The following is an 18,933-nucleotide window of genomic DNA, read 5'->3' as shown; positions in this document are numbered from 1 at the left end:
TATGCGGTTGCTAGGGTACGCGGGGTGGTTGCTAGGCCGGTTGCTAAGGTACCCAGGGTGGTTGCTAAGGTGTTGCTATGCCGTTGCTAAGGTATTCAGGGTGGTTGCTATGGTGTTGCTATGTGGTTGCTAGGGTAACTGGGGTGGTTGCTAGGGTGGCTGCTAGGCTGTTACTAGTTGTCACAGATCATTACTATGGAGTGTTATAGAGTTCTTAGCATGTTCTTAACCAGATTTAGCACTTAGCTAATCTCTTTTAGCATGTAGGTATTCACTGCTAGCATGACTAGCATCTTAAGGATTCCTATTTGCTAGCATGAGTCAAAAGAACCAAGTCCCATGTCTCTATGATGTTCTGATGTAGAGATATAGGACTTGCTAAATGGTTGCTAGGGTAATCTGTTTGGTTGCTAGGGAGTGGCTTGAAAGCTATGGTATATGGTAAATATAGAGAAGCGAAAGATCAAACATCACACCCTTATAATGAAGCACAACAGTACACCATGTCCTATGATTCTCTAGACTAGACCTGGGTCATGTCTGCTTTTCAGGTTAGTATGAGAAGGGCACAGGAGGTCAGGATTATTACAATCTCACACATACTAACGAGCAAAAATTACTTTAGAGAAACTAACGTTTGTGCTTCACTGAAGAGTGTTGAACTTTTTCCTCCTGCATTCTACCTGAACTTTTTTATATTAAAAACAAACAAGCAAGCCCTGCCCAGATTTTAAAAGTAACGCAAGTAATATAAATGTAACGCAACACATTACTTTCCATAAAAAGTAACCAAGTAACGTAATGTGATACTTTTTAGACAGTAACGCAAAATTGTAATTGTGTGTACCATCACTGTGCCATGATTACCAATGTATTCCAATAGAAACAGCGCCATCTCGTGGAACAACAGTCCTTAAATAATGTGAATAAACCCACTTTCTGCTCATTCTGAAGTACTCACGCACACCTGATGTTTCAGGCTTTATACTGGTAAAATAACACACTGTACACACCTACCTTGTACAAACAAATGTTACATTATCCAAATGAACGCGCGTCGCGTCACGTGACGAGGTCGCGCAGTGACGTCACTCTGACATGGAGCCAGTGCTGGCGGCGAACCTTTGGTCACCCGGTTGAGATGGACCAAAGTTTATCCAAACGACAAGAAGTTGACCTCAGATCCCGTTAAAACCGAGATGTAGAAACATTTCCCGTGATCATAAGACGGTAAGACATAAGCGACACACGCCTACAGAGGACAATATGGAAGAAAAACAGCCGTGTTTTGATAACGCGTTAGCTCGTTTGACCGGTGACTGACTGTTAGACTGTTTGGCGGGTGATGTTTTGACAGCTCATTGATTACTGTACGTAAATGGTAGTCTGAAACGATTATAAACTACCAGTTTTAGTTTCCAAGACATATATGCATTTAGCTGACTCGTAAACGTCCGTCTGACGTCTTGCTGATTTTTGTAGCTGCGACACCGTCAGTCAGAAACGCTACGTGACGTCACTTATGTACTTATTACAGTATCATAACAGTGATAGTGTTTATGTAAAACTATTTGACTATTCGAAATTTAAATGCTACACCAAGATATTTAGAATACCATGGAATTGTTTATTTCTGTGGTGTATGTCAAAGTATCGTTCTGTTACCATCTGATATCACCTCTGTACCATGGTAAAACCACAGTGTCTTACTGTCTTACTGCATTGCATTTTACAAACTATTAAGGCAAGATACCACGGGTGAATAGGGTAAAATTTCACTACATTGAGACAGTTCAATTACAAGTTTTCTGAAATGTCATGTTCACAAATGCAAACGAGGCATTATCTAAATAAATATGCACAATTTGCATACATTTCCAGAACAGAAACCTGAACTTTTGGATGAAGCCAGGTTCAAAATCGTTGTTTGATTTTGTAGACGCGTTAGAGTTGAAAGCATTTCCAGAGGCGGTTTTGGATTTCTCTTTTTATTACTCCATAGACAGAGGTGGAAAGAGTAATAAAATATGCTACTCAAGTAAAAGTACGGTTACTTCAATCAAATTTTACTTAAGTACAAGTAAAAGTACTGGCCAAAAAATCTACTTAAGTAAAAGTAAAAAGTAACTAAAATTTTACTCTGAGTAAAATTTACTGAGTATTTTTTTTTTTTTTTTTTTTTTTTTTTAACAACAGTGGTGGGTGGGTGATTCTAGTGTAGTTAAAAAAAAAAAAAAAAAAAAAAAAAAGAAGACGGGGATATAAATCTTAACCTGGTTGTTTTTAATTGAGGAAATAACTTTACAAATTAAAGTGCAATAAAAAGTGCAATATAATTAAAAAAAAATGTTCATTAAACGCACAGAATTTGAAATTTTTACATTCTTATATATATATATATATATATATATATACACTATATATCAAAAAAGTTTGGGGTCAGTACATTTTTATTGTTTCTTTTTTTTTTTTTTTTTTTTTTTTTTTTAAGAAATTAATACTTTTATTCACCAAGGATGTATTAAGTTAATAATTAAAAGTTTATTAAAAGTTAATAATAAATAATTTACATTGTTATAAAATATTTATATTTTGAATAAACACTGTACTTTTTAAACTTGTTATTCATGAAAGAATCCTGAAAAAAAAATTACAGGTTCCAAAAAATATTTGGCAGCACAACTGTTGATATTATCCAGTATTGATCATTCTAATAATAAATCCGCATATTAGAATGATTTCTGAAGGATCATGTGACACTTAAGACTGGAGTAACAGCTGATAAAAATTCAGCTTTTCATCACAGGAATAAATTCTATTTTAAAGTATGTTAAAATAAAAAACATTATTTTATATTGTAAAAACATTTAGCAATATTACTGTTTTTTTTTTTTTTTTTTTTTTTTTAATCAAATAAATGCAACCTTGATGAGCATAAGAGACTACTTTAAAGACTATTACAAGTCTTACTGACCCAAAACTTTTGAACGGTAGTGTATATATATATATATATATTACATTATTGCTGACTAAGCTGAAGATAAGACCATGCTTATGAAAAACAGTGGCTATATTAGACCGCAAAAAAAAAAACACACTGAATGTTAACCTTCACACAGTTAAATTTGATGTAACTGTAACCTCATATGCATACATAAACAGGTGGACATTTTAACATTTTTATTAAAAAAATAAGTCATTCTGTCTACTGATAATAAAAAAATATTGTTTAATGACCTTTACTGATCATAAAATAAAAACATTGTTTATTTCAGTAGCAATCCACGACTTGAGTCTACTGTAAGTTATGCACTTTCACAGCAAAAAAAAAAAAAAAAAAAAAAAAAAGTCTGTTACAATTTGTCATTTAACTTACGATAATGAGAGAAATCGCAAATGCAGAGTCAGCTCACGCATTGAACTCAGTGACGAATCAAAACGCTTTGACTGGACACTGCATTCTCAACAAAAGTGTATGATTGGTTACAGTAATGCCCAATTCTAACACGACATCTGCAGATCTATTCTAACTCTTTTCATAGACTAAGTAAATCGTGACACTGGTAATAGCTTAACGTTAATTGTGCATTGACAATTTTGTCCTAAGTTCCTGTTAATTTCCAACCCAAGTGTTAACCAACATTAGCAATGTCACGCACTGATGCAACGCAACAGAACAATAATTACGTAAAAAAAAAAAAAAGAAGTATGTTTAACTGCTTGCGCAGGTTTTATGTTGAGCTTTTGTAAGCTGCCAATTCAGTCGTCTTGGGCAAACAAAGTTTACACCGCATAATAAAGCTGTTGCCTTTCTTGCACTTAAATTCAAAGTGGTCTTGTAAATATGGCCATGGGTTTGTTTCTGAAGAATTCAAATTCAACAGCATTTCACTTTCATCTGGGTCTACATCATGTGTGTCTGTCTTGTCCGTCTCCATCTTTCTTGAGTTAGCGCACTGCGTTTGTTCTCCCGCCCATCAAGCAATCAGTAGTTTCCGGCGCGCGCTCCCCTCCTTCCCTCCACGCACAATTTTTTATTTTTTTTTTGGTTTATTTAATTTTACTTTTTTTTTTATTTTTACTCAGTAATGTGTAGGATTTAAAATGTAGTTAAGTACAATACTTAAATCAAAACATACTTAAGTAAAAGTAAAATTACAAAATTTAAAAGTTACTTTAAAAAGTAGAAGTACACAAAAAACCTACTCAGTTACAGTAACGCGAGTAAATGTAATTTGTTACATTCCACCTCTGTCCATAGATACTGTCAACAGCTGGAAAAAATACATTTTTACCATGTTTTTAGAAAAAAAATAAGATGAATCAAGTGAAGGACATATGTACAAACCCTTCTGCAAAACCCTTCACAATTTAGATAGGAATAAAACTGTAAAGTTTGTTGTATGTAAGTGAGGTATGTATTGGATATGTACCGTATGTGATAAGTATTGGGAATCTACAAGTGCATATAGATAAAATGTACGAAAATAAAAACTGAATGTGTATTTAGGATGTTTTCTTTCTACTAGATTGAAAGAAGATCTCAAAATTGGCCAGTGCATGAAAACACTATGGTTTTGCCTGAAGTGTCTTGCCTTATTAAAAGTGAGACCTCACTTCATTCATCATTATTTTTCATGTGGTCAACTAACCTCTGACAGTGTGCTGATGTGAGCTTTTATCATAATGCACTGGCCGGCAGAATTAAGGCAGAAAATACTAAAGATGGATTAGAGGAATATCAAAACTGTTGTAATGACTAATAGTGTATTGGTTTATCGATAAAGCCTTCAGCTCTGCTGCTGGCATCGCTGAGGAACTGATGGATGAATGTTTATCAGGCATCTTGACGGAGTTTAGACTTTTTGATCAAATTCTCACAAAACTTTACTCATCTTTAAGTCACTGAGAATGAGAATTGCATATGTGAGTATGGATGACTGCTGTGATACTTTTATGTTCTTATTGGAGTTTGACATCTCCAGTGTCCTTTAACTTTCATTGTATGGGAAAGAATTATATTGTGGTGGTGGCAGATATCAGCAGAGCAAGTACAAATCTGAACAAGTAGTTCTTATTGATTTCTGATCAAATTAATGACTTGAAGAAGTAAAATGATTTACAACCAGTATTTTATGTTGACGTTTACCGTTTCCCCCATCAAGTTCTGTTTGTTCTCTTCGGTTCATCAGTAGAATGTCTTTGGGCTCGTTGTAAATGTCTGCGTGTGTGGACAGACTGACTTCTTTAGTGACTGAGAGACGTGGAAGTCTCTTGAAATTGCATCATCTGTAATCTGCAAGGATTACCCAAGACTTCTGTTGTGAGATTAGCTGTTACCGCAGACGGAACGAGGACATGCATCACACACCAGCACTAAACGACGTACAGCACTGTTTAGGGATCAGATGTGTCAGTGGAGTGCATTTAGTGACAGATCAGCCAGTAAAAGCCATGCAAGACAGTGGGTTTTGTTAGCTTAGTCAACATGACATCATATGAGCGTTTCGCTCATAAATGGGGCACGTTACAGAAGTAAAATTGGTTGCGAATGCTGTTACATGTTGATGAAGTGAGCTGACCTTTTTTCCACTATTTACTTTTATCCTGGGTCATGAGTTCTCGTGATGATGATGAGAATTAACAGAATAAATATTGATCTACATGCTTATTTGTTTCAGATTCGAGCCACAACAAGTGTTTTTAATGGCTGCACAATGAAGGCTCAACTTCAGATAACAGGTGAGCTTTACATAAAACAGTCACACTTTATTTTAATTTGTCCTTGTTATCCTTGTCCTTGTAATTATGCATAATTAATTGTTATTATAATAGTACGCACATGTAACTTGTGTAACAAGGATACCTTAAAATAAAATCTTACACAAAAAACTAAATTCCTAAAATTTAGGAAGAGCTAATGTTATGTTATTGCAGAACTTCATGTTTGTTTACTGTTTTTTGTTTGCAATGTGGCCTTAACATTTTGAGATGTCAGCTGAATTGCTATTTGCTGTCATATCTTCAGATGAATACTTTTAATAGATCTGTCATTATATTTGTCATCTTTTATCAGTTCTGTCCGCTAAGCTGCGGGACAATAAGAAGAATTGGTTTGGGCCCAGTCCTTATGTTGAGGTGTGTGTGGATGGCCAGTCCAAGAAGACGGAGAAATGCACCAACACTCACAGTCCCAAATGGAAACAGTCTCTCACTGTGTAAGAGTGAAATAAATACTGAAATAAGTCACTAAGATCAGTGTTTATTATTTTATATTCACTCTCTGGACAAAAATTAATATATGATATTAAAGTGTACTGACTTTTTTTGCAGTTATTATTTACATACTTTTATGTATATACTTTGGTAGTGTTTATTAATAGTTCAAACTGGCTTTTATTTTATTTCTAGTTTTCATTTATTTTTTCTGTTTTAATAATTTTTTTGTGTTTTGTGATTAATAGTAATTTTTTTTATTTTATTTTAATTTTAGTCATTTTAGTATTTCAACTTAAATTTAAAGCAATATATTTTTTCATTTGAATACTTTTGTGCTTTTGTCACTTTTATTTTTTTTAAGCTTAAATAAATTTGTATTGTATTTTGAGTAATTTTAGTATTTCAATTTACATTTAAGGCAGTATTTCTCATTGGCATTTGCTTTTTTTTTTAAATATTTATATTTTATTTCAGCTTTACTTGAATTACATAAAATTGTCATTTTAATAGTTATAGTTTTGGTTAACAATAACAACACTGCTCTGTTAATTATATTTTGTTTAGGATCGTCACCCCTTTCAGCAAGTTAATTTTCCGGGTTTGGAGTCACCAGACACTTAAATCTGACATTTTGCTGGGCATGGCCGCTCTGGAGGTCAGCGAGACCTTAAAAGCCAACAATATGAAGAGTGAGTTTCCATATTCTCCACTTGTGTGAATCTCATTAGTTAGAGTTCGGTCTCTATAGTGTGTGTTAGAGTGTTTTTGTGTTTTATTCCGTCTTTGTAATGGAGAAAGGCAGGTGAACTGACTCGTAGCACCAAACAAAGAGTCTTTTCAGATACTTCTGTCACGTGGGAATCATGTGACCACTCACAGCTAATGTGAATTACAGAACTGCGGATAGAGTGAATGCAAACTGAGGCATTGAGTAGCCCACATCCAGGTTACCATTTCCTTTTCCTGTGACCTGAAGTGTCACTGTGAGCTTGTTTACCTGAAGCCAATTTAGCCTTCCAGGTCAGCTTCTATGAATATGCTTTAAAAGCTTACATTTATTTAATCAGCTTTATAGTGCTATTCTTGTGGTGAAACATGCTTGCAAATTGCAGTAGTGATGCCTCATATGTTCTTTTCAGTATGTCTTTTAAATCAGTTCATAACTCAGTCTGAATGAGTCATTCATGAAATCAGTTACGAAACAGGATGATTTTGTAAAAAAAGTCATTATTCAGTAAATCCTAGAAACATTATGGAAATGCATTGATCAATCAGGATGCTGGTGTTAATACTCATTTTTCAGTTTTGTAAGCAGCGTTATGTTAAAAATCACATGTGTATGTATGTGTCTCAGTTTGTGAGGTGGTGCAAACGCTGCAGTTAAGTTCAGACCGAGAGCGGCCGGACGTGGTTGGAGATCTCTCAGTGTGTCTGGATGGATTGCAGGTGGATCCTGAGACCTTTGCTTCTGAGGAACAAAAGCACAGTTGAGACCTTCTTTATCCTTACAAAACACATTCGGCTTATTTCCAACAACCGTTTAGAGATTTAGATTATTTGCTGTTTAAAATAAAGACTTCCCACATGTGCTATTTGGTGTAATGTTTCTCTTCAATCACAGACGCTGTTGTAAATGGAGAATCCAAACTGAACGGGGACGTAGCAGGAAGGTAAAGTAAAAATTGCTATGCCATTTCTGAGGGAATATTAACATAATATGTGTAGAAAGAGCTTGAATCTTTCTTCCTTGCTTTTGTTTGTGTTCTTGGTGAAATTACTTCTCCAGGGAAATCTCTTGACTGCCTACTCAGTGCACTTGACATTTTAGAGATCATAATGCGTGGTTTATTGATAATAAAAGCTAAAAAAAAAAATATTTTTCATTTTATCTGTTCTTATATGTTCTCATTACTATGATTTTAACAAGATGCATAAAAGGTATGGCCAGATTTTTATGTTATCAGTTGAATGTTGTGGAAAAAAAAACAGGAATGTTCTAAATTAAATATAAAAATATAAAATTTTTAGTGTATGTATTGTGTGTGTGTGTGTGTATATATATATATATATATATACACACACACACACACACAAAATATATATTTACAAAATGTGTTATATATTATAAATATAAAAAAATGATTTTTTTATTTCAGTTTTAAATTCAGTAATTTTAGTACTTTATTATTATTTAAGTTAGCTGCTGTTATTTAATATTAGTTGTTAGCAGTTAAATGTCTTTTTATCTGTAATTTACTTTTTATTTCAGTTTGATTCAATTTTAATAAGGTGCATAACAAATTATGGGCGGGTTATTGAATGTTAGCAGATTGATTGTAGAAAAGAAAACTTCTATGTCTTGCTCATAAAACTGCAGTGTACTTTTTTATTATTTGTTTTTAGCTTTAATTTTTTAGATTTTTTTTCAGTTTAATTCAGTTTCAATAAGATACACAAAAATGATGGCCAGATTACTGAATGTTAATATATTTTTTTTTAGGTGCATAACAATTATGACCAGATATTTCATGTTAACTGTTAAATTATGGAATATAAAGCTTGTATGTCATGCACATAAAACTGAAATGTTCTAGACATTAAAAATATGTATTTTTTAGCTATTATCTAAGTTGAAAATCACCTGTTTTTAAGTACCTGAGCCTTTGCACTAATTGAATTTTGACATTTGTGTCTGTTTGTCATTGGTCTAGTCGAGATTCTTCCCCATCCAGTGACATCGCTGATGAAGCGCCGCTGCCCAACGGTCATGCAGTGGGAAGTACGGGGTCTGCCTCTCCATCTGCTGGGGCTCTGAGACCACGCCCACCTAGACCCCAGCGGCCACCGCCCGCTTCACCTCATAAACCTACTTCCTCCACAGGTAGGGCACATTATCAAAGGAGCCACATCCTGGTTTTTCATAGTGTTGTATTTAGTCGGGGTGTCTTCTTTAAGGCAAAGTTCCCAATTATTCACTGTATTGTTTTTCCAGCGTCCTCTGCTGGCTCGACTCCCACTCACGGCAGCAGCGTTCCCAGCCCGGAAACGTCTCCACGGGTGTGTGTGAACGGAGAAACGGAGAGTCAGGGGTCAAGCTCAGGTTCAGGGTCAAATCAAGCCCCCAGAGCCAGTCCAACGCCACCCAGAGCTTCACTGATCAGTAACGGCCCTCTTCCTCCTGGGTACGTCATACAATTACAGTAAAGAAAAGTCCGCGTTTACTAGCTATATCAAACTCCTATATGATTCCATGTGAGGCCTTTATTAAGAGCAGATGCATGTCAGAATGAATGGATACAAATAAAGTAATTTTACATTTTAAGCTTGTATGAATTTAGTCTGATATGTTTTCTTTTTGTTTCGTGGTGCGTTTGTGTAGCTGGGAGCAAAGAGTGGATCAGAATGGCCGTGTTTACTACGTGGATCACATTGAGAAAAGAACCACATGGGAAAGACCGGAACCACTACCACCAGGGTAACCATGCTGTTTTCTTTAGAGATCACTTTTCAGTTTTGCAGATTCATTAATTTGCTGCTAATAGATATTCAGTTGCATGTTGAATACAAAGAGAGTAAAGTATGTACTGATTAAGTTACCTAAATAGATGCTTTTATGTGTAACCAAGCTCTCTGCTGACTTTGGATTAGTATATTTAACCCTATTTAGTTAATGTATTTTTATTGACATTTTTAATGTCATGCTTTTTATTGTTTTTATGCTTTCTAAAGGTTTTTTTTTAAATTATTTTCTGATCTGTGACCTTTTAGCTTAATTATATTTAGCTTAATTATATGTTTTTAGCTTTAATTTATTTTTTATTTTTAAGTTTAATTCAGTTTCAATAAAATGCATAAAAATTATGGCCAGGTTACCAAATGTTAGTTTTTTTTTTTTCATTTACATTTCTTAATGTCATGCTTTTTATTGTTTATATGCTTTCTAAAGGTTTTTTTTACCTGTGACCTTCTAGCTGAATTATTTGTATGAAAGATAATATTATATTTAAATAAATTTGAAAAATAACAGTAATTACAATAATTATAATTTTGATTAAATTATTATAATAACTGTTGTTGTTTTTGGTGTTGTCAGTAATTATCATTCTTACGTTTTAAATGATATTATTCATAACATAATAACAAAGATACATATTGTTATTACTATATAAATATTGTTACAATAAATGTTTTTTTTACCTGTGACCTCTGACCTTTTAGCTGAATTTTGCATGATTTTTTTTAAATTATTTTTTTTATCTTTAATTTAAGTTTAATTCAGGTTTAAGTTTAATTTTAAAATAAATGCTAAGCAGTTATAATTTTCCTTTAATAAAAAAGTTGTCATCAATCATCATCAAAACTGATCATTGTTTATTTTTAAATACGAATAATAATAGTAATAATATTAACAATAATAGTGTTATTATTATGATTATTATTATTTAAAAATGTATTTTAAATGTAAAAATTGCCAGTGAATAAACCCAAGGTCATTTGACAGGCAGTTGTTTAGAGAATCTTGTGTGTTTTTTTGTGTTAGTTGGGAGCGTCGTTTGGACCCAATGGGCCGCGTGTACTATGTGGATCATATAAACAGAACCACCACATGGCAAAGACCCACAATAGAGTCGGTCCGGAACTACGAGGAGTGGCAGAACCAGCGCAGTCAGCTGCAGGGAGCCATGCAGCGCTTCAACCAGAGATTCATCTATGGAGTGAGTAAATACATAAAAGATAATGTACAGTCAGCCAGTTAGACTCTTTTCAAGGGATTTAAAATGGAAGGATTTCCTCTATAACCCGAGCTGTCCTTGCTCTTTCTGTCTGCTCATCTCTTCAGCTGCAAGAGCAGCTTGCGCCTACAGCTAATAAAGAGTTTGACCCTCTGGGTCCTCTGCCACCGGGATGGGGTGAGTCACTTTCATTTTTATGCGGCAGAAAGAGGAAATCACATTTTACCCTCATAATAAAGCAGCTCACGCTGTCATTTCTTAAACCTGCGTGCGTCTGCTGGTTTTGCCCACAGAGAAACGGACTGACAGTAATAGGAGGATGTATTTCGTTCATCATCCTACAAGATCCACACAGTGGGAAGACCCTCGAACACAAGGGTGCGACACAATCACAAATCACAGCCAGTGCTATTTTATTAATTATTTACACACTATTGTTGTTTTTATTAATATTTTGAAATAGCTTTTTTATATTTTATATTTCTTTTTTCTCTTGTTGGGGATTTTTTTTTTTTTTTATAATTTGTAATTAATTGCCAAAGCAACATTTCTCATTTCTGTTCAGTTCTTCATCTAAAATGTATATTTTATTTCAGCTTCTTTTTAAATGACAAAATATTTTTGATACTTTCAGTTCACTATAATAACTCTAAATTGTCTCCTTACTATATAATATTATTTTTTAATCATGTGAACTCAACATAATGTGCTGACATGCAGCATTATGGTTTTATTGTAATTGCTTGAGTTAAATGTTTTTTGTGCGTCAGGTTGTTGAATGAGAAGCCTTTGCCGGAGGGTTGGGAGATGAGGTTTACAGTGGACGGGATTCCCTATTTTGTAGATCACAATAGGAGAACGACGACATACATTGATCCTCGTACAGGAAAATCCTCCCTGTGAGTCCTTTTAATAGCTTCATATGTAAAGAGAAGGTCTTTCGTGAAAAAAGCAAGACATAGAAGGGTTGTTCTTGTCTTGGGCTACTACTATGTTTACATGGAAATAGAAATATGTCGCAAAAGTCAAATGCTGTTACACGCAGTTTAATGCTGTTTTAAATAATGTAGTATTGATGTTTTGGTGCAGTTTTACAGTCTGTTTCTGTCTTTGTGAACCTGCAGTGAGAACGGCCCTCAGATCACATACGTACGGGACTTTAAAGCCAAAGTGCACTATTTCCGCTTCTGGTGTCAGGTAGGACCTCATATAACTGGCACTGATTAGAAGTGCTCATTAAATTACAGTTTTCTTAGTTGCTTTTCATTAATCTTCAGAACTCTACAAAACCAATCAGGCTTTTTGTTAAAGCCTGCTATCGTTCTATCATTAGGCTTGTAAATGTTTGTTTTCAGTGTTAAAATCTTCATTGCTTTAAGTTTTAATCAGCAAAACAACAGTGATTGAACACAACAGAATAAATGTAGTCTTTTTAATGATCGTTATTTCAGTAGCAGACAGTGCAAGAAACTTTTTGCAGTATTGTCAGTGAAGATACATATTTAAAATGTAGATTTTTAAATGAATGTATTATATATAATTAATAATCATGATAATTATGAATAATTTGTATAATTATAACACAACAATTATTAAATGTTATTTTAATAAATTAATTCATTATAAAACTATTATGCAAAATATTTTAAGGTGTGATTAAAAAAAAATAATAATAATTTGTTTTGTAAATATGCATTAGCGTTTGAAAAATGGATGTTTAGATGTGAGTACTTTAAAGAGTTTTGAAAATGAATGGCTTATGAAAATAGTATCAAAGTAAACAAAAAGTATTTGCACATGTGATTTATTTTATAACACATTTTGTTTTTAATACCAAAGCAACTAGCAATGCCTCAGCACATTAAGATCCACGTCAGTCGCAAAACACTGTTCGAGGACTCGTTTCAACAGGTAAATGATGCTTCATATTTGACATATTTCTGGTTTACCTGTGTAATCATGTTGCATGCAGGAGGAAATGAAATGTTTGTGAATTGATTTGTTTAGATCGTGAGTTGCCACCCGCAAGATCTGAGGCGGAGATTGTGGATTATTTTCCCAGGAGAGGAGGGACTTGACTATGGAGGCGTGGCCAGGTATATTGCATGATTTATTTGTTGATATACAACACACAAACACACATACATACAATAATGTTGTGTTTATGTCATAGGGAATGGTTCTTCCTGCTGTCTCACGAGGTCTTGAACCCCATGTACTGTCTGTTCGAGTACGCCGGCAAAGACAACTACTGCCTCCAGATTAACCCTGCCTCCTCCATCAACCCTGACCACCTCAAATACTTCAAGTTCATTGGCCGCTTCATCGCTATGGTATGACTGAACTGGACCGTGGAGTCACTGAAGGATCTTAGTTGGAAATGCAGTGAAGGTTTCTGAGTATTATATGTGCATTCTCTCTCACACAGGCTCTGTTTCATGGGAAGTTCATAGACACGGGCTTCTCTTTGCCTTTTTATAAGCGCATCCTGAACAAACCTCTGGCTCTGAAAGACCTGGAGTCCATCGACCCAGAATTTTACAACTCGCTCATCTGGATCAAGTGAGTGAGAATGAGCTGAACAAGTTACAGAGACAATAGTGAGGGCTTGGGGATTAAAACTGTGATAATTAGGGATATGAATTACTAGGAGATTATGAAGCCCAATTGGTCCTAACTGAAATGTTTTTCTATAGGGATAATAATATAGAGGAATGTGGCTTGGAAATGTTTTTCTCAGTGGATAAGGAGATTTTAGGAGAAGTCACCACGCATGAACTCAAACCTGACGGAGGAAACATTCAGGTGACAGAAGAAAATAAAGAGGAGTATATCAGGTAAGAGTTCAGACGCCACAGATAAAATACAGACCATATTTAAATTGAAAATATATTAGTATTTTAATATAAATATTAAGATATAATTTAACATTCTCTTTATGTAGTATTATATACAATATTTTTAGATATATTTTATATTTTAAAATGTTATATTAGAAGCATTATATGTAAAATATAACAGATAATTGTTATATAACAGACAAAAACAGATAATTCCTTTTTTTTAATTTTCAGAAGTCATGTTTTTTATTATGCTATCATGTTTTTATTGTTAGTTAGCTGTTTTTTTATTTTATTTAATTTTTGTTATTTTTACTTAATCAAATAACCCAACTGCAGATTTAATTGAAATGCACAATGAAAAAACATGATATTTGAAAATCGTTAAAAACGGAATGATCTGTTTTTGCTAATGAGCTCTTCTTCATATATAATTATATTTTTAAAAAATAATATAACTATATTAAATATTATATATATTTTTTGTTTTATTTAAGCCACTAGGACTGTAAAAATATCTTGTTAAAATTAAATGAAAGTTCTGAAAGTTCTGAAAGTTCTGATGTATTGATTATTTGTTTTACACTTGTGTCTTAAGCATATATTTTTTTAAGTAATTATAATTGGTATAACAACATAATCATAACAAACCAAATTTTAGATTGCATGATGAATTGCATTATTTTGTAAAGAATCTTGACAATCTGCATATAGTTACATCACTATTAGCCATAATATTAGTGACTGTGAAAACAAACATGTTGCAGGTTGGTTGCTGAGTGGAGGTTGTCCAGAGGGGTTGAAGAACAGACTCAGGCGTTTCTCGAGGGCTTTAATGAGGTCTTGCCGCAGCAGTACCTGCAATACTTTGATGCCAAAGAACTGGAGGTATAAACTATGCTTCAGAATGTTCTGAGGCTTTTTTATACTAATGCAATATGTTCAAATGCATCTCTGACCTTCAAATGTCGCAAGACTTTTTCAACTGTTTTTTTTGTGTCCGCTGTTAACATCAGATTAAATAAAGCCATAGTTTCTCTAAATGTAAACACACTATTTTTGTGTGTTCTGAATGTGTATTTATGGTATAGGTGATGCTCTGCGGGATGCAGGAGATCGATCTGGGCGACTGGCAGAGGAACACCATCTACAGACACTACGCTCGCAGCAGCAAACAGATCGTCTGGTTTTGGCAGGTTGGTCTAATCAGTAGCTGTTCATTTCACACTTCAGCATCAGACCACTGGTTGAATCAAAGCCAGATGTTCATAAATGTGGAGATGCTACCATATTGGTATCAGTGATCCATCGTCTGTTGTCCGTCTTTGTTTAGTTCGTGAAGGAGATCGACAATGAGAAGCGCATGCGTCTGCTGCAGTTTGTGACCGGCACGTGCCGACTTCCTGTCGGGGGTTTCGCTGACCTTATGGGTAAGAGTCAAATTTTTTTTAACTAATATCTATGGAAATATTTCTCATTTTCTGATTTACTAAAATAACTAATACTAAAATAAAACTAGATGAAAACTATATAGACATATTTAAAACATTTAAAACAAATAAAACAAAATAAAAAAGTGCAAAAATGCAAAACCATAACAAAATTACTATAACAAAAAATTAGATTAAAAGCAATCTAAAATAAAAAGGAACAATTTGCTTACCTGCATGTCTTGTGAACATTCGAAAGTGTTACATTTTTTTAAATATTAGCTTAAAAACTTAGGAGAACTTAAAGCAGATATTTAAAAAGTGTTTAAATTCAAGTTTAGTGTTTAAAATTCATCAAAATAAAATGGTATCTTCCCCTTACAAAGTATGGAAGCAAGTAAATAACATTTTTTAATATAACCTATTGGTTTACATGCAATGCCAGTCCTGTCTATTGCACTTTAAAGAATATTTTTTTATTAGAAAGTATGTTTTAATTTCTGTAGGGAGCAATGGGCCGCAGAAGTTTTGCATTGAGAAAGTGGGAAAAGAAAACTGGCTGCCGAGGAGCCACACATGGTAAGATCAGAAATTGTATTTGAAACACACAGATTTCATTAAGATAAGAATAAGAAATAAGCTTTTAAATCATGTTTATGGAATTTTATATAAATCGCTAAAATGATTACCTTCAAATCAAGATGAAATCACATTTTCACAAAATATGATGCATCTTTTAGCATTTTTGCTTTCGACAACCATTTGTAAGGTGAAGAAGTCTTGTATGATAAAACACAACAAATACATGATTACAATGATTTGATCAATTCTCAGCCAATTTTTAACATGTATGAATGATTCCAAAGACATTGTTTACGTCTAATCCTCATTTCTACTTTTTTCTGAAATTTTTGACATTTGGACTGATTTGTTATTTTAAGTGCATTAAAGGTGATATTTGTATATAACTTGAAAAATCTAACATTCTTATTTTGTTAAACAGCTGTTTTGGCCAATCAGGCAAAAGGTGCAGGGGTGTGTAATATGCACAATCACAACTTGAACAGTGTTTATTTTATTTTTCACCCCACCAGCTTTAACCGTCTGGATCTGCCGCCCTATAAAAGCTACGAGCAGTTAAAGGAGAAGCTGCTGTTTGCCATCGAGGAAACGGAAGGCTTCGGTCAGGAGTGATGCATGATGCACACCGCAGCGTCTTTAAACGCCTTTCCACGACAACACACATCAGCTTTCACCGTCATATCGAACGCTGCCGCTGCTGCTACTCACTATCTGTTAGCTTAGGCTTCCATTTCCCATTTTCTTACCATCCACTTCTGATTTTACGCTGCCTTAGTCGATGATGGATGCACAGCACTGCAGCCAGACTGAAGATCCGCACACCTCGGCTCACTCTATGCACACTGTGTGATCCTCGTATTAACCCGTTAATGACTGCCGCCCGTCTTTACTGTAGTAATGCACATGCAACAGACTTTTCCTCTAGAACTTGAAGTTTGAGTTTGCATGGTATGTGTCTGATTGAGTCTGTTCTGTTGTGCGTACTTGTCAAGAGGAGTGCAAGATGCAATTTCATACAGTTTTTTAATGTGTTCATACAGATATTAGGCATTTGAAGATGTGGGTTTACCAATTGAAAAGGGTTGCACTTTATTAGTGAAAACACTGGCAGAGTGATAACGGCTAATATGAAGCATGCAACGGATCATACTTCACCTCAGAAATCAAGAGAAATATTATTTTGCATGAAGAAAAGTGTTAATGTAAATCAAGCACATTTTCTCTTAAAATTGACTACTGTAGTGCAAGAAAATCTCATAAAAGAAATAGTTGCAAAGAATAGGTTTAATGTTCTCCATGCAAAATATATTTTCTTTTGATTTCAGGTGAGCTGTGAGCTGGAAATGCCCACTAAGAGTATAAATATGCACATATGGTTGGATATAAACATATAGCAATAGCTCAAAATGCCATCTGATGTCATCTCCACATGCCGTAGTCAAAATATTGACTTTCCCACCAATCTTCAATTCACAAACCACATGACTGAAGCTATAATGTTAGCTGTTTTAGTATGATCAAATCCGCAGCTAGAAATATAGATCCTTTTATACCTTTAATGTGAAAAAAAATCACAAAATGTGCAGGAGGAATTAGTGCAAAACTGAAGAAATGTGCTTTATTTTGGAGGAAAAAAATTGTGTGTGTGCTTTAGAGATGTTACAGCATTTGGTTGACACCTTTTGTTGTTATGCTGAAGATTTAACACTGAACTCATGGACTTTCTGTGTATTTCAAAGACTTCTGATTCAGATGCAAAACACAAAACCAGGACTGTAAATACCAGGGTACAAAGAATAACTTACAGATGTCAAAGAGGAGTTTCTTGTGTTCGGTTTAACGCATTCTGATTCTAACAGGATGTTTCATCATGAATGTGATAGGAGCTGTATGCATTTCTTTCCAAAACATGATTTTCTGAAGTATTTGAAAGTGATTTGTTTTCTTCAGTAAATGAGTACATATCATGAATTGAATCCTTTGGGTGCTTGGATCAGCATCTGTTATTTTCATTAGGATGTCTCGCTACACGGCACTTTATTTTAGGTCATATTTTCTAATTGCCAGATTGTTTGATTTAAAGTGAACTGACAAATAAACGTCACCAATGGAAACTGTCCAGCTAAACGCCTCGCGTCTGATGTTATGTGTTGTCATGTCTTAAAGCGTTTTGTAGCTCTGAATATGTGAAGGCCAGATGAGTGGCTTACCTCTTTATTTTCTTAACACTGTAAATCATGTCACAATTAGCCTGTGATCTATAACATAACATTGATTAAGCTGGGTTCAATGATTTGAATTATATTTTTCTTAAGTGAATGTGTACAGTTGGATGATTAACATAATGATACCAATTTATTCTCAGCTAAATAAAAAAAATACATTAAAATGTGTTGCTTTTTTTATTCTCTAGGCAAGGCAATGCAATTTTAACAGCTTATTTCATTCACAATGGTAATTCAAAATGCTTTACATATAAACAGAATTAAAATTAAAATAATCACAGCAATAAAAACAAGGAATTTAAACATTTTAAAGTGATTTATAAATTGATTTAAAATGAATTAAAAGAGTTAATTTAAAAATAAACATGCTGTTAAATGGTTTTGATGAATAAAGTAAATAAAAAGTAGTAATTCAGAGGGTTATAAGGAAAATAGGAATAATAAAAATTAATAATAATAATAAATATGTGAAATAGTAAAAATGTGTCTTGTAATGGATTGTTGTATTAGAATTATTTATTACTTTATATATTTAGTGTGCTATTAATTAATATTCATATATATATATATATATATATATTTTTTTTTTTTTTTTTTTTTTTTCAAAATAACCAAGGACAGTTGCCCACAATTTAATCCTTACTTTATTTACGTTAAAAATTGCAATAAAATCAGGCAATATATTAAAACTTTGAGAGAACTATTTCAAGAAATCAATGACGAATTTTACCAGTTCTGTGATGTTTTGTAATGTTATATTTTTTCCCTCCTTATTTATTCTTTTTTTTTTATTGGATCATATTTAGTGTTCGGTTTTGCTTTCATTTTATTAAAAGTATGCTGATTTTTCAATTCAACTGTTTTTCTTAAAAATGACAAGCAGAAGGCGCGGTTTACGGAACCG

General features: G+C 33.6%; 1 protein-coding gene across 1 annotated transcript; it reads left to right on the top strand.

Moving 5' to 3' along the window:
- The first annotated feature begins 1,064 nt into the window (after positions 1 to 1,064).
- On the top strand, positions 1,065 to 17,925 carry itcha (itchy E3 ubiquitin protein ligase a). The gene is made up of 24 exons (XM_051112310.1): positions 1,065 to 1,230; positions 5,682 to 5,742; positions 6,077 to 6,218; positions 6,784 to 6,908; positions 7,574 to 7,705; positions 7,841 to 7,889; positions 8,931 to 9,100; positions 9,212 to 9,401; positions 9,599 to 9,694; positions 10,760 to 10,934; positions 11,060 to 11,129; positions 11,246 to 11,330; positions 11,723 to 11,851; positions 12,077 to 12,149; positions 12,792 to 12,863; positions 12,960 to 13,048; positions 13,126 to 13,285; positions 13,381 to 13,514; positions 13,649 to 13,789; positions 14,560 to 14,680; positions 14,884 to 14,988; positions 15,126 to 15,222; positions 15,729 to 15,801; positions 16,317 to 17,925. The coding sequence occupies exons 2-24, from the start codon at positions 5,718 to 5,720 to the stop codon at positions 16,414 to 16,416; spliced, it is 2,553 nt and encodes an 850-aa protein (XP_050968267.1). The 5' UTR covers positions 1,065 to 1,230; positions 5,682 to 5,717; the 3' UTR covers positions 16,417 to 17,925.
- Positions 17,926 to 18,933: the final 1,008 nt, after the last annotated feature.

This window comes from Labeo rohita, chromosome 6, assembly GCF_022985175.1.
Source record: "Labeo rohita strain BAU-BD-2019 chromosome 6, IGBB_LRoh.1.0, whole genome shotgun sequence".
Classification (NCBI taxonomy): Eukaryota; Metazoa; Chordata; class Actinopteri; order Cypriniformes; family Cyprinidae; genus Labeo; species Labeo rohita.
The sequence above is the reverse complement of the archived record's forward strand: the minus strand, read 5'-3'. Positions and strand labels throughout refer to the sequence as shown.